The following is a 15,148-nucleotide window of genomic DNA, read 5'->3' on the forward strand; positions in this document are numbered from 1 at the left end:
GACAGGCATCAAGACAGGTTTATAGGCAGCAGTTATATCTTTATTGGAAAAGATAATTTATTTGGGGGGGAAACAAAGCAGACAAGCTTCAGGGTTTGCAAACTCTTCTGAAGCCACAGCATTTATAAAACACAAGATCAATTTCTGTCTAGTTGCTTTCCCTGAGCCAGATACTTGGCTGCTTATCTGAATGTTTTTATTTAAATTATTGGGTGTGATAAAAATCACGCTTCCTGCGGAAGGCAGAGCAAGCACTGCAGCCCAATTTTGGGCCTCATTCTGGAGAAAATTTGGGCACATGCATTGTGCACTTGCTTAACTCCCAGCTGCCTTCAGTGTGATATAAGCACAGTACGGTGTCTTTAGTATATCAAATGATGTTTTTCTCAGCAAATTTCATTATATTTATGGACTGGGTATATTTCTGAAAGACTGCAAAATAAAGATATCTGTATAGCTGATGAATAAACTCTAACCCAGTCTTTAAATCATTAAAAAAAAGTATGGGGAAGATCATTAGGTAAATCCTTTAAATAGGTTTCTGCAGCCTGATTGCAAAGCTTTGAAGAACACAAATAAGAAAATAAGGCAGAAAATAAGGGATCAGAGCCAGGGAAGAGCAACCCACACTTATCTTGAGTAGGAGACATCTGAAAGGCCCCTGAGCAATTGGACACAGACATGGGGAGAGGAATATTCTACATCAGGAGGGAAAAAACCCACAAAAAAATGTAAGGAGAGAGCCAGGCCAAAATAATAAAGCAGGAATAGTGCAGGAAACTTGGAAAAAATGGGATAAAACCAGGTGGGATAGTTCCCGGCAACCTTGGAGAGGCTTCGGCCCACACAGAGGGCCCTCACCTCAGCTGGAGCCACCAAGGAGTTTATCCCAGTCAGGAATACTTCACCCAGCTCCCTTGCTCAACATCTGAACAAAACACACTCCCAGCTTCCTTCTGCTGTTCTGGGACAGCATCTCCAAGCACAAAGCCAGCCCTCCCAGGGAGCATCACGGGGACACCGGGAGAGGAGCGCGGTGGGACGGGCGCGGACATCCGCGCCAAGGAAGGGTTTCCATCACCCCAAACACATCCCCGAGCTCCCAGAGCTGCAGTTCCTCACTCAGACGTGCTGGTATTTCCTCTCTGCCACTCTGCATCTCCCTTCCCCGTTTCCAGGAGGATTTCTTTGAAGCTGAACCATTAGAGTTGTTTGTGTTCCATTAATAATGAGGCCTCCTCTCTACAGGGACTCTTGGTACTACAGCAGTATAAATAGTGTAATAATGGAAATCAGAGAATTGAAATTTCGGTAATGTGTCATGAGAGGAGAAGAAAATCAGGCCATCTGCAATACCAGAAAGTTATATTAGACCCAGGTTTCCTATCTTTTGTGTCACATGCACCTACTTACTCACCTACTTATTTTCCATTGCAGTGAAATTCTGTCCAGCTCCTCCTGACGCAAGCTCGTCTCCCACTTTTTCACATGAAAAACTTCACAGTTGTGTCTGTTTTCTATTTTCAGCCTGCACTGAAGGTAATGCTTTTGATCCACAAGCAGCCCACAAGCTGATGCAGCGCTCTTTATTCCCCTCCCCCCAGTAATATAAAAGCTACTTTGTACAAATAGTGAGATGAGTAGATGTTACCTGTCAGTGACTTTTGTGTGGCTTAAATATTTTTCATCTGCCATGTACTTCTACAGCTTTTCTGCTTTGCACAGTATCATACAAGAGCTTGTTGGCAAAGAAGTTAAGAATGATTTCCATCTTTTTGCTTTTTATTTCAGTTCCTCCGAGCTCTGTGCAAAATAAACTCCAAGCATGTGATGTGACATCTTTGCTTCGCGGCCACTGCCTCCTGAAAAAACCCAGACACTCTCTGGATTTGCATTTGCTTAAAATTAATAAGCTTTTAGTGAGGCATTTATTTGTCCTCACGACAAACAAAGAGGTGAATGCACCCAGTGCTGAGTAGCTCTGGATAAAATGGGATTAAGTGCAAGGAAAATAGAGTATGTCCCACTAAATGAACACCCCAGCCCTCCTGCCCATGCTGGTTGTGCCCCCCCAGCACACAGAGCAGGACAGGAGTCAGACCTGGGCTGGTTTATAAACAACATCCATCTCTTACACACAGATTTACAGAAAAGGCAGCTGCGATGCTGAGCTTCCTTCAGCTCTGGATGGGCCCGTTCTCATCCCACACAATAACAGGGATAACAGAATAAGTCGGTTCAGAGAATCCCACAGCGGTTTGGGTGGGGACTGTCAAATCATCCCATCCCACCCCAGCCATGGCAGGGACACCTTCCCCTGTCCCAGCTGCTCCAGCCCCAATGTCCAGCCTGGCCTTGGACACTTCCACAGCTTCTCTGGACACCTGTAGCAGACCCTCAGCACCCTCACAGCCAAGAATTCCTTCCCAATATCCCATGTAAATCTACCCACTTTCAGCTTAAAGCCATTCCATGTGTCCTGTCCCTCCATGCCTTGTCCCCAGTCCCTCTCCAGCTCTCCTGGAACCTCTTTAGGCCCTGGAAGGGGCTCTGAGCTCTCCCCAGAGCCTTCTTTTCTCCAGGTGAGCACCTCCAGCTCTCCCAGCCTGTCCTCACAGGAGAGAGGCTCCAGCATTCCATCAGCCACGAGGTACTCAAGGACTTACACAGTGCGTAACTGTGTGTCCCAGAGCCTCACAAAAGCCCAGCCAAGGTCCCACTGATGCTGTGGGATGTCCATTTCCATCCCAGACTGGAGCTCTGTCTCCTCACACTGTCCCCAAACACCCCTGCACTTACTGCTGAGCTATGGAAATTACAGAAGTGAGGGAATAAAAAAGATTAAATTAAATTATCCTTGTGTTACCTTTCCTACTACAAACTGCTCAAAATTGTAAGCAGCCTGTCCTCATTTTTTTTCTGCAACAAAACACCCAAAGCACTGGAATAATCTTTGGATTGAAAAGAACAATGGAACAGAGTAATCCTTCTGCAAACTTAGATCAGCGAAGGGCAGTGCTCTGTGCCACAGGCAATGCCCTGCGAGTCAGGAAGGACATCCTTTATCCATTCCCCTCCTCATTTCCTTCAGCTTCCTCAGATTAGCTCTCAGTTTGTGGGATCCATGGCCTGGATGGGTCATTCCTGGCTATGGAGGAAGGGATTTGCATCTGGCTGCATCCAGAGCTCGCTCAACCATCGGCACCAGGTTTGGGGCCAGCTCCTGAGGTATCCCCGGAGCCTCCACTGCTGCCTGGGGGCCCATCAGATGGGAAAGTGCTTCATCCCCCCACCAGGAGCTTTTCTCTCATTTGGAATGATTCTTCTGTCCCCTCCAAAATGAAACCAGAAGTTTTTAATCCAAAATTCCCAAGCTTACACACTGAGAGGGGAGGACCAAGGCTTGTCCTTCAAGATGGAGGTGAACTTAGGAAATTAAGGAAGAAGGTGAAGCAGGGTAAGAATTGGAAGCTGCCTGCAAACACAGCGCCCACAACCAGGCATGGAAGGGTTTTACCACAGTTCAGTAAGAAAATATATTGGGATCAGTCTGTATTTTTCTCAGCAACCTTTACTCAGGAGTCCTCCTGAAAGCGAGTGCTCAGAGGTGGGATATGACTGCACAGAGAAGGACAGGAATATTACAAAGAACCCAACAACTTGCAGGCTGGAACGAGGGGTTGAAACCCAGGAGGGCTCTACCCTTAGGGATCATGAAGATTCCTGCTCTAAGCATTGCTCTTCAAAGCAGGTGACACCAGAACAACTCACACATGGCACTGGGGATAACACCAATAATGCTGCCTCAAAAGAGGTGTTTCCAGGGAATACCAGAGATCCAGTTAATCCTGAAAGCTGCTGAGAGAAGCACATCTGGAATGCTGGGGGCATTTCTCCTCACCTGCATTCACAAAAGATGAATTGAGCCTGGAGCTGGTGGCTTGGAAAGGCTGCCAGGGAGAGCAGGGAAGTGGAAAGACTGAATTACAAGAAGGAAACTAAAAGAATTCTTTTACATAATCTAGAAAACCAAAGGTGACAGGCCCCATGATTGTCCCTTAGCTTTCTATGCCTTTTGGTATTTATCTTGCCAGTGCTGATATATTTATAGATGGCAGGAGGATAAAGTGCCTATACATAAAGTGAGATAGGATTCCAGTGTAGAATTGCACAGAGGATCACACCCAGCTCTTCTCCATCAAGGAAGACAAAAAGAAAAGAAAAACCAACTTGCTTTAATTGGAAATTGTCAACATTAGGGGGTCAGATTATATCATGCCAAAACAAAAAGCATCAATTATTCAACTATGTGGCCAAAGTCTGGGGATGTGTGACTCCAGTCCTCTATTTCACTCCATCTTACAGTAAAATCCAAAACATTACCCAAGTTAAACATAATCCAGGCACAAACCCTGCTGAAACCACCTTCTAAAATGGTGCCTGCTCTGCCTGAGACAGTTTGGGCTGCAAGGGACCATAAAGCTCATCCCATTCCATCCCTGCCATGGACAAGGAACCTTCCACTGTCCCAGGCTGCTCCTACCTGGCCTCAGACACTTCCAGGGACAGGAATCCACAATCTCCCTGGGCACTGATATGAAAAAAAAATTGTAAAATTATAATTATATCTCATAATAAACGTGAAAATGCTAGAGAATAAACCAGTGCCAGATTTCCAGTGCATAATGGTTAAAACAAAGCCAGCCCTGCGACTTGCACGGGGTTAAAGAAGCAACAGCTTAAATTCTACATCAGCTGAGACACAGACATCCTCTCAAAAGAAAGGACAGAAATCACCACATTGATAAGGTGCTTCCCATTATCCCACTTCCAGCACTTCCACAGCTTCATAAAAGGCAGCACCAGACTCTGCCCTCCTTTATTTATAAGCACAAAAGCCTGGGCAAGATTGGACTGTGCATAAGTAAAACTCTTATCTCTCACAGTAAAGTTTTTATTAGTTCAAAATTGTGAATTATCTTCCCAGCTAACCTCTGCTTCTCTAAGCTGTACATGGATTCTTTCTACAAAACCCAGGAAAATTAGTCCTTTCATGGCCTGCTTGGAAAATATGTCATAAAAAAACTAAACACAACGTTTTCCTTGTTTTCTCCCTTCTCCCAGATTCCCAAACCCAGGACCTCAGGCATTTAAGCCTTGGAAAGCAACTAATTTCATGGATCTTCTGGAGCTTGAATTTTGTCTTTTTTTTCACACTGCAAAATTACTACTCGTGTAGAAAAAATTTTCAAAGATGGGAAGTCAGCAAAGATCTTTGATGAGCCCGAGGAGAGGCAGCAGCAAGATGCATTTCTGAACTTAATTTTCTGTTCTTTTGGCTTCTAATGGAAAAAGATCCTGTCTTCAGTTTGATGGGTCTGTAAAGATGAGGCTCTGCAGCATCACCACACCAGGCAGCTCCAGGATGAGCAATGGAGGGTTGAAATTCCCTGATCCCCATTAACTGAACAGCATTAGAAACACAGCTTTCAATATTTGGGGTTTGTAATTCTCAGATCCACCACCTGTCATCACTTGCTCGTGCAAGTTACTCCTTTCCTAAATCTGATCCTGCTGATGAAATAGTCAGTGACAGGAACAGCCCTCTCACCCCTCCCCCATGAAATCCCATAAACTGCCTGGAATATGTCATGTGCTCAACATTTTAATGTGGACACGGCAGGGAAAGCTGAAATTCGAAGGTGACTTTCTGCTCTCCTCCACCAAACTCTCTGTGGTCAATGTCACCACCCCACCAGCTGAACAAACTGATGACACAGACAAGGACAAAAAATAGAGAAGAGAGGGGACAAGAAAGAAAAACTAAAATGTTCCTTGTGGGACATACCCCCTAAGCAGTTGGATCATCTTAATCTTCAAGCTTCTGTAATACAACTGTTGGAAGGCTCCAAGTCTGAGCACAATAAAGTGCTTTATTCAGGGAACCATATGACTCCATCAGTCATTCAAGCACATGTTTGGCACAGATTGAAAGTGAAAAGCATAGCTAAGGCAAATATTTCAAAACTGAACTTGTCTTCCTAACACACATGGTTTATATATTGGTGTAATATCTATATAACTTTTCAGTTCTCATCTAGAGTAATCTCATGGCTGAAGTACAAAATGATGTCTCTGCACCAGGCGTTTCTCGGCAGACAACACATGCCAAAAAGCCATTTACTAGAAAATTAAAAGGGAGCTATCACACTTGACAAGTCCTCAAAATAAAAACCCCCACAAAAAAAAAAACCCAAACCCTGTAAAAATAGCTTTGTTCCTTCTAATTCCTGAAAATCTATCTCTCCTATCAGGATGCTGCACCATCCCTCCCTGGAGAGCTGTGCTGCAACAAATCCAGGCCAGGAGGCTCCTTCCTCCTCAAGTGCCCGAGATGTGTCTCCTCTGTTTGCAGATGAAATATTGCTCATCACAGAGAGCAACTCCTGCTGATGCAAATGCGATTAAAGCAATCTGGGGAGAGCACAGTGTGATTAAAGCATAAGTAATGGCAGAAGGATTTGGGCCCTCATTATACAAAATACATATTGAAATGCAGTCAAGGAGAGAAGCCAATATATCTCAATATCCTCCCTGTTTTCCAGAACAAAATGTGACAAGTGGAGTTGGGAGAACAACATTTGCCATTGACTGCAGGAGGGGGCAGGGAGCCTGCAGAACATTCCAAATAGCCTAAACCCAGCTTTATGATGTGTATAGAATATATACAGGGATATATTTGGGAAACAGCTGTCCAGCCTCATTTGGGATGCTGTTATGTTTGACTGAGAAATTACTATTCAGGACCAGTCCAAAGACAGAGTTGTCTTTTTTTTTTCTTTTTATCCTAGAAGAGAACATTTCAAAATATAGAGAAATAAAGCAGTGAAACTCTGAAGGAAAGGGCATTTCAGCACAGTGGGTCATGGGGGTGCATTGAGAGGTTCCCCCCATGGCAGAGCTCAGGGCCTGGAGTTCACAGGAGAGGGCAAGTCAGAAATGAAAGATTCCAACCCAAAGGAGCTTTGGAAAGTCCATGACAACAGCTCAGAAGAACTTCTGTTCTCTTGCTGCAAATCCTGTTTTCAGCTGCTTCTTTTCCAAGGCCTGATCCACACCGCATCGATCGGCCCAGCCATCCCCTCTTGAAGAAACAGGCAGGGCAGGGCTAATAATGGATGAAAATCCTCAAGGGTTGCACAGTGCCTTTCCCACAGGTATTTCCAGGATGCCAGAATGAAGGATTCCCCATCTCAACTCAGCATAGGGGCTGCTGGGACACATCTGCTCCTTCCTAAATTGCTGCTTCTCCCCCAAACAGTCACACAGATCCTTGTTTTGATTATGAACACAGCCTTTGCACCCTTCTGCACAAGCAGCACCTACCAGAAACACTTTCTAAGGCAGAGAAATAATAACCTGTGCTTTACAAGCACAAGGAATCCACACAGCTCCAGGGGCAGAGAAAAAGGTACTAAATATATCTTTACTTTTCAGCAATGAGTCCACATAATTATGTGAAAATCCAGGTCCAGTGCTCCTCTCCAACTCCTCCCCTCCAAAGCCTCATGAAAGGCTACTTTCACTGAGTGAACTTCAAATTACTCTCTAAAATACAATTTCCTCTTGGTCTTTCAAAAGGTACAGTGCAATCCCTCTCTTGCAGTGATTTACTAACCTGCCTTGGTGAGTGCAAGGAATCCTCAGCACAGCTGAATTGAGGGATGTTCCTTCCCGGGTACAATCAGCAGAGAAAAGCACCACTGAGTGGGAGTGGGAGCTGTGCTCCTCACAGGCACACAAATCATTCCTTCACATTTCTCTGGGAAACACAGCAAAGCCAGCTGAGGTGAATTGCAGTATTAATTTAGGTGAGCAGGCACGGGGTGTGATTTGTAGCTCTTCCCCAGTCCTAGGAAAGGAGCTCCAGGGCTGAGGAGTTTCTATCCATCAGGAGTTTCTGTTTGTGTGGGGAATACCTGATCCTCACTTCACACAACAGCAGGGATTGGAAAACAAACTGCACCTGTTCCAGCACAAGCTGTCACTGAATCTCGCTTCTGGTTTTTAAAACAGGAATGAAAAGACAACTTGGAGTTCCTTAATGCTCTTGAAGCCACCTCTGCTGCTCAGGTTTATGAGTGTGACCTTGCAGAAAGTGTCACCATAAGCTCTGGGTCACTCCATAACTCCTGACTTTCACACATTCCTCCAGCAGATGAGCTACAGGAGCAAAGAACATTTATTTTTATGGTTTCTTCAGGGCAGGATACGTCCCCAGGTCATTATCACAGCTCTGCTCATCTGCTCTACACATCCTCTGGTGCTGCAAAAAGGATCTTAAATAGCAGCACAGGACATGAACACCAGGCTGCACAAAGGAGTCAGGTCCATGGAGGGGAGGGAATTTATGCCAAGAAGGTCAGGCACAGAAACAAGGAAAACACAGCAAGCAGAGTAAATAGCTCCTTCTCTCTAAAGTGTGAAGGTTTAAACTAAAAGAGGAGAGATTTCAATTGGAGGTCAGGAAGAAATTCCTCTCTGTGATGGTGGAGTGGGGATGGGGTGGAATTCCCAGAGCAGCTGGGGCTGCCCCTGGATCCCTGGCAGTGCCCAAGGCCAGGCTGGACATTGGGGCTGGAGCAGCTGGGACAGGGGAAGGTGTCCCTGCCATGGCAGGGGTGGGAATGGGTGGGATTTAAGGTCCCTTCCAGCCCAAACCATTCTGGGATTTCTTCTGCAACGATCCCATACTTTCACCTTGGTGTTTACCCAAAGTGTCTGTGCCTTAGGAGGCAAGAGATGAAGAAATAAATCCTCATTCTTTTGGGATGCTCCCCTCATGCTTCAAAATGCAAGAGCAGATTTTAACCTGGAGATCCTTTAATGATCTCCAGTTCAAAAAGGAACATGGATGAGGTGCTGTGTCCATTCCTCTGTGTTCCAGAGGGACGCAGGGAATTCATTCCCAACTCCCTCTGTCATCACAGGGCTCTCAGTGGCAGAAGAGGAATGGAATATAAACTTAAATTATATGGACTGAATTATCTTCCTCACATTTTCTAATTGTTCAGGTCCCAGAGGATGCCCAGCACAGACCATCACTGCATTCAGACATAAAACACTGGATAAAACACCGGCCATGCTCAGCTCCAGGCCTGAGCAGGCCCACACCTTCCCCTTATTAAATTATAAACTCCAGATTTTGTAATATTTAAATTTGTTTTTTGCATAGCTATATCAAAACAATCCCATAAATACTTGAATTTGTTGAAATTTGTATCTTAATATGTTCTTTCAGAGGTAAGCAATCACACATGAGGTTTATCTTTCAGCTGCTTGCAGGATTAGAACACATTTAAAAGAAGCAAGAAAACATCAAACTTTCACCATTGTCAGAAGAAGGTTTTTCACTTAATGCATATGATACATACTATTAAACTAAATTTCCAGGGGCTGACACAGTTCCTCTTCAAAAATACCTCAAAATAAACGAGTTAAGGATACTTCTGTGCCAAATTCTGCATCCAGCTTTTTCTGCCTTGATGTGCATTATCCAGCATGGCTAACAGGCCATGACACATTTCACTTCTTGCCTTATTACATCATAGATTTGGGACAAGAAAGAATTTGTTCTTCTAATCATTGCTTTTGGCAAGTTGACCTTGTGAAAGGACAATTTCCTGCCTCCAAACTCTTTCTTATCCTAGCTCCAGGTCATGGAAGACAGCAAATTCATTTGTATGGGATGTAAAAAAATTAGTGGAACAGCCTGAAGGGATTAAACAGATTAATTTCTGATTAGATGATGCAGTCCAAGTCACTTGATGCCAACCTAGTCTCAAAATCCTTCATGAACCCTAAAAAGAGAAGGGTCAACATGCTGGAGCAGGGCTAAACTAAGAAACAACCCCTTCTCTTAGTTAATGGGGTAGCAAAAAGATAAAAATTTAATACATTTGAAACACTTTGCTCTGTGTAAATCACAAACAAAAAGGACTGAGCTCTTGGACTGCCTATGAACAATCAACTGCTACCCTCAGACTGTGGGGTTTTAATTTACTTTGTCATAGATCTGCCCTGGAGAGTCAGCAGGACCTAAGAGAAGCCTCTGCAGGTGTGATTTAGGCCTGTAGCACTCCAGAATTGTGCAGATGATGTGCTTTCGTCCTGGGAGAAATTTGAGGAGCTGCTTGAAATAGAAGTACAAAGTGCAGGCAACGGGGAGAGTGAGATCCAGGATGATGTGCAGTAAAACATAAGAGGTTGTAGAGGAAGGAAAGTCATCAGAAAAAGGGATTAAATAAAAAAATGCCTGCAATATGAACAGCCTGGCATCCTGAGCAGGATGGGATGGTGTGAGACAGAGCTGGGGAGAGCCTGCTGGCGTGGCAGGGCCTGGCTGTATAACCTGACTGTATTCCAGACCGATTTCCAAACACCCTAAAAATGTCAGTTCCTGGATTATAGCAGCTGTCACAGCAAGTGAAGGGAAACCCACCCCAGGAGCCCAGTCACGCTGACAAGGCAGCTCAGGGCTCACCCTTCCCTCTGCCATGGCCCAAAAGGAGGCTCGGGAGCACAAATAAAACAGAGCCCAGCTGGACTCCTTGGCCAGTTTGCCCTGGCAGTGTCAGATCTGTTGGAAACTGCAGGGATAAATCTGTCAGGAGGAGGATATGTGAGGTCTGGGGAAGGCTGGTGGAGGACCAAATAAGCCTTTACATGAGTTGAGCCTTTTTAGAACAGAATTTCATGATCATGGGCGGTGAGTGAGTGCCTTGGTGGGAATAGCAGATAAACAGATATCTTCAGTGGGTAAACAGATAAACACAGCCCTGCTGTGCTGCAGTCACCCAAGTGCCATCAGAGAAATCCCACTGGGGCTCCCAGCAGGATGCAAAACCACCCAAAGCACAGCCTGACAATCACGAGTTCAAGGATGCTCTTTGTACCTGGATCAGGACTTTTCCAAAAATCCCAAGCAGAGCAAGAGATGAGACACCCAAGGAAACATCAGTGAAGAACCTGACAGCTCTCCAGCAGGCTGGAGATTAAGGATGCAAACACTGCTGAAAAGTGGGAATAAAATTCCTCTGCTGGGGGATCTTGGCATGGATCTCTGGAGCCCCATGGACAGTGGCAGCTCATGCCAGGCTGTCTGCAGGGGACCTGAAGGGGATAATCATCAGACAAGGAGGTGATTACACACACACCAGAAATATCTGCCACAAATGCTGGAGCAGGTTGAGAGAAGACAGGATTTATAAATGAGCTCTAAAACACAGAGGGCGATGAAGAAATCAGGTTTAGAGCACAAGACAAGGCAAGATTTCTTCTCCTGCAATTAATTCCCATTAGACTCAAGGAAGCTGCAATCAGTAGCAAATTAAAATCTAGACAAAAGTGATTTTAACTGAAAATAAAGAATTTTAGGTTGCAGTTTTAGGATTTGCATTTTTTCATGCCCAGAGAGCTGTGGCTGCCCCTGGATCCCTGGGAGTGTCCAAGGCCAGGCTGGATGAGGCTTGGAGCACCTGGGATAGTGGAAGGGGTCCCATGGAGGGGGTGGAACAAGATGGTTTTTAAGGTCCCTTCCAACTCAAACCACTTTGTCATTCTAAGACTCATTTCTTTTCCTGCTGTTTTCACAGCTAACACACAATATTGCAAAGAAATTTAAAAGTTTATGCATGCACACACACACTCTCTAATTTGGACTTTACCTATCAGCATCACGTTGTCTGCCCTGCAGAAACAAGACAGCCTTGACCACAAAAAGCTTGTACAAGTGTAGATTTTAAGGTATTTGACTGAGACTGTAAGATCAAATCTTATCCTACTTTATATCCCACTCCACAAGTACAACAAAGTTAATTTGGCCTGGTTGAGTTTTTCCTTTTTGTCCTTTAAGCAGAAACCCAGCACAAGGTTGGAAACTAAAAGGGCAATTGTAAAACCACAAAAAATGGAAAGAAAACATACTAAAAGCAAGCAACAAGGCTACTTCTAAGTTGTCTAGCCCACAACCTGATAATTTCTGTTTAATAACAGACCCGTCACTCAGGCAGACACACATTATTGCCACATTTCACACCGGGTTCTAAAGGCACGTCATAACTCCAACTTGTCTTGATGGCTAAGCACGAGTTTATGTAAAAATTAGGATGTCCTGGCAGCATTGGGATGTCCTGCAGGGCTCCAGAGTGGCCAGTGAGAGCTGTGCCAGCCAGCCAAGAGCACTTCTTGTCACCGGGAGCGTGGGCGGGTGTGGAAACGCGCGGTCAGAACTTTCAGCACCTCCGCGACCAAGAAAGCAGCACAAGCTCTGGCAGGGCTAAAGCTGAGCTCTGCTTCCACAGGAAAACGTGGAATTAAGGCAGGGGATGATCACTGAATAGTCTGGCTGGAAAAAAGCAAATTGCATGGGAGAGAAGAGGAGCAGGAAGATACAGGAAGGCGAATCCAAGGGCCAGCAACCACCACAGTTGCTCAAATTTAGGTATCTAAAGACACCATAGAGATGGGCAGCTGACACAAACTTTACACAGAGCTTAAATCATCAGGGTGAGCGTAACCTTAGAGCTTCAGCTTGGCTCTGAGGGAATTCTGAGCCATAAGAAACCGGATTTCCACCCCCTCTTCCCATTCTGCTCACTCATCTGTGTGCTAGAGCCAAGTCACCCACAGTCTGTCCTCTTAATATTTCAGGGACAAACACTTTGAAGCATTTTACCTCAAATTTTCCCAACTGCAAGTGAACTTCCAAACCATGGAGGGGCTGTCCAGCCAAAGTGACTCCCACACTCAGAGAAGGGACCCCACCCAAACCAACCCTCCCTTGCCCCACAAAAAGGGAACAGCCACAGGGCACCTATTTCTCTTCATCTGTCCGGAAATTTCTGCAGCCTTTACCCCAATCCCACTGATTTGGTGCAAATGCAAGTGCTGGCAAAGAGAAATCAAGAGCCCTCCCAAAGGCAAAGCTGCAACTCCTTAATTTATCCATTAAGATAAATTCCAGGTGCTTGATCAAAGGCAGCACCTTGTCCTTTCCCCCTCTGGGATTTACATGTGCTTAAGTATCTCCCTCTCTTTTCTCTTAGCGAGTTCAGAGCCAAAGTCCCAGTGAAAATCACTGTCAATAAATTTGCAGATAAGGAAATATTTACAAAGCTTCAAGTTACAATAGGGGAAAAAAAAAAAACAAGACCAAATACACGAGTTTATAGTAACAGGCAGGGACACAGACACCCCACGGTGCTGTTCAATGTATTCATAGAGGAGAATCTCTTTTCCTCTCTCACATAAAATATGCACTGTCAGCTGCTGCTTAACGAAGAGAAGACCTGGGCGCTCTGAGGATTCCAGAACAAACCCCAAACTTGCTGTGGGAAGAGACAACCCCTTCCTAGGCTGTTCCCCATCCATAGCATGGATAGCACAGCGCTCCACAGCTGAATCCCCGCCTGGAGCTCACTGTGAATGAACACAGCGGCGGCGAGAAAACTTTTCCCCAGCCAGGACGCTTTTACCATCACTATTTGGCTTTTCTGCGCAATTTTTTCCCAGCTGGAAACAGAACCCAAACTCTGACAAGACTCCCAGAGCCTTGAATTCAGCCCCGGGGGCTGTTTGGAGGGGATGCGTGGGACGAGAATTTCCAAACCCCCTCTCTCCGGGACCCTGCAGGGCACCCCGAATACACACAGCAGGAGGGGGCAGGGAGCCTGCAGAACGTCCCGAATAACCCAAACACCGTTTATGATAGAATATGTACAGGGATATATTTGGGAAACAGCTGTCCAGCCGCATTTGGGATGCTGTTACCCTCGGGGGTCAGCTCCGGATAGGACCGGTGGGGCTGGGGGTGCAGAGAAAGGAGCAGCAGGTTTGGGGGTACCGGGGGATGAAGGTGCAGAGAAAGGACCGACAGGGCTGGGGGTGCAGAGAAGGGAGCAGCAGGTTTGGGGGTACCCGGGGGATGGAGGTGCAGAGAAAGGAGCAGCAGGTTTGGGGGTACAGAGAAGGGAGCAGCAGGTTTGGGGGTGCAGAGAAGGGAGCAGCAGGTTTGGGGGTGTCGGGGGATGGGGGTACAGAGAAGGGAGCAGCAGGTTTGGGGGTACCCGGGGGATGGAGGTGCAGAGAAAGGACAGGCAGGGATGGGGGTACAGAGAGGGGAACAGCAGGTTTGGGGATACAAAGAAGGAAAGAGCAGGTTTGGGGGTGCCGGGGGATGAGGGTGCAGAAAAGGGAGCAGCAGGTTTGGGGGTGCAGAGAAGGGAGTAGCAGGTTTGGGGATGCCGGGGCATGGCACAGAGCGGGTTTGGGGGTGCAGAGAAGGAAGCAGCAGGTTTGGGGGTGCCGGGGGATGGCACCCAGCGGGTCTGGGGGTGCCGGGGGATGGCACCCAGCGGGTTTGGGGGTGCCGGGGGATGGCACCCAGCCGGTCTGGGGGTGCCGCACGGCGGAGTTTGCCCGGGCAATGTCTGCGAAGCCGCGCAGAGGAGCGGCAGCTCCGCGTGTGCCCGGCCGGGACCTCCCGGCGCACGGCCGCAGCGGAGCGGGGGGAGCAGCGCTCCGGAGCTCCAGAGCCACCTCCCCGCTCCGTGTCCGGCTGGAATGGAGCGGGGTCCTGCTGGAAGGGCGGCGGGGGCTGTGTGTGACTTACCGCGGGCGCGGGGCTCGGGCCGCAGGAGCCAGCCCGGGCCGAGCAGCAGCAGCAGCAGCGCGGGGAGCCGGGCCGGGGGCAGCGCACGGGGGGAGCGCGGCTGCGCTGCCTGGAGGCGCTTTGACATCGCAGCCCAGACTGAGGGAGACAAACTTTCATCAGCTGGGGCTGGAGAGCAGCCCCATAATATACAGTTACCGAGAGGAGCGAGCCGGGACTCAGGATGTGAGAGATTTCCTGCATGCAGTTAACTCCAAAACCCCTCCTGCTCCTGCCTCAGCTGCTGATGAGCTGGGCTCGGCTGCTTAGGGAAAAAAAAAAAAAAAAAAGAAAAAAAGAAGAGGAGTAGGAGAGGAGTTGGAGTTTTTTTCTTTACTCTTTCTTTTTTTTCCCGCCCCTTATTTAGGTTTGTGTCGGCTATTTCATAATTTTTTGTTGTTGTTGTTATTTTGGCAAGGACCAAACCTAATCCTGCAC

General features: G+C 46.8%; 1 protein-coding gene across 1 annotated transcript in view; it reads right to left on the reverse strand.

Annotated features, from left to right (window-relative positions):
- Nucleotides 1-14,798, reverse strand: part of ADAM12 (ADAM metallopeptidase domain 12) — a 169,929-nt gene extending 155,131 nt beyond the window's left edge. The window contains exon 1 of the mRNA XM_005528869.3: nucleotides 14,672-14,798. Within this exon, the coding sequence (XP_005528926.2) occupies nucleotides 14,672-14,798 (127 nt within the window). The remainder of the gene's footprint in view (nucleotides 1-14,671) is intronic.
- Nucleotides 14,799-15,148: the final 350 nt, after the last annotated feature.

Source organism: Pseudopodoces humilis, chromosome 9, assembly GCF_049639895.1.
Source record: "Pseudopodoces humilis isolate 2021_Gansu_Grassland_sample_001 chromosome 9, ASM4963989v1, whole genome shotgun sequence".
NCBI lineage: Eukaryota > Metazoa > Chordata > Aves > Passeriformes > Paridae > Pseudopodoces > Pseudopodoces humilis.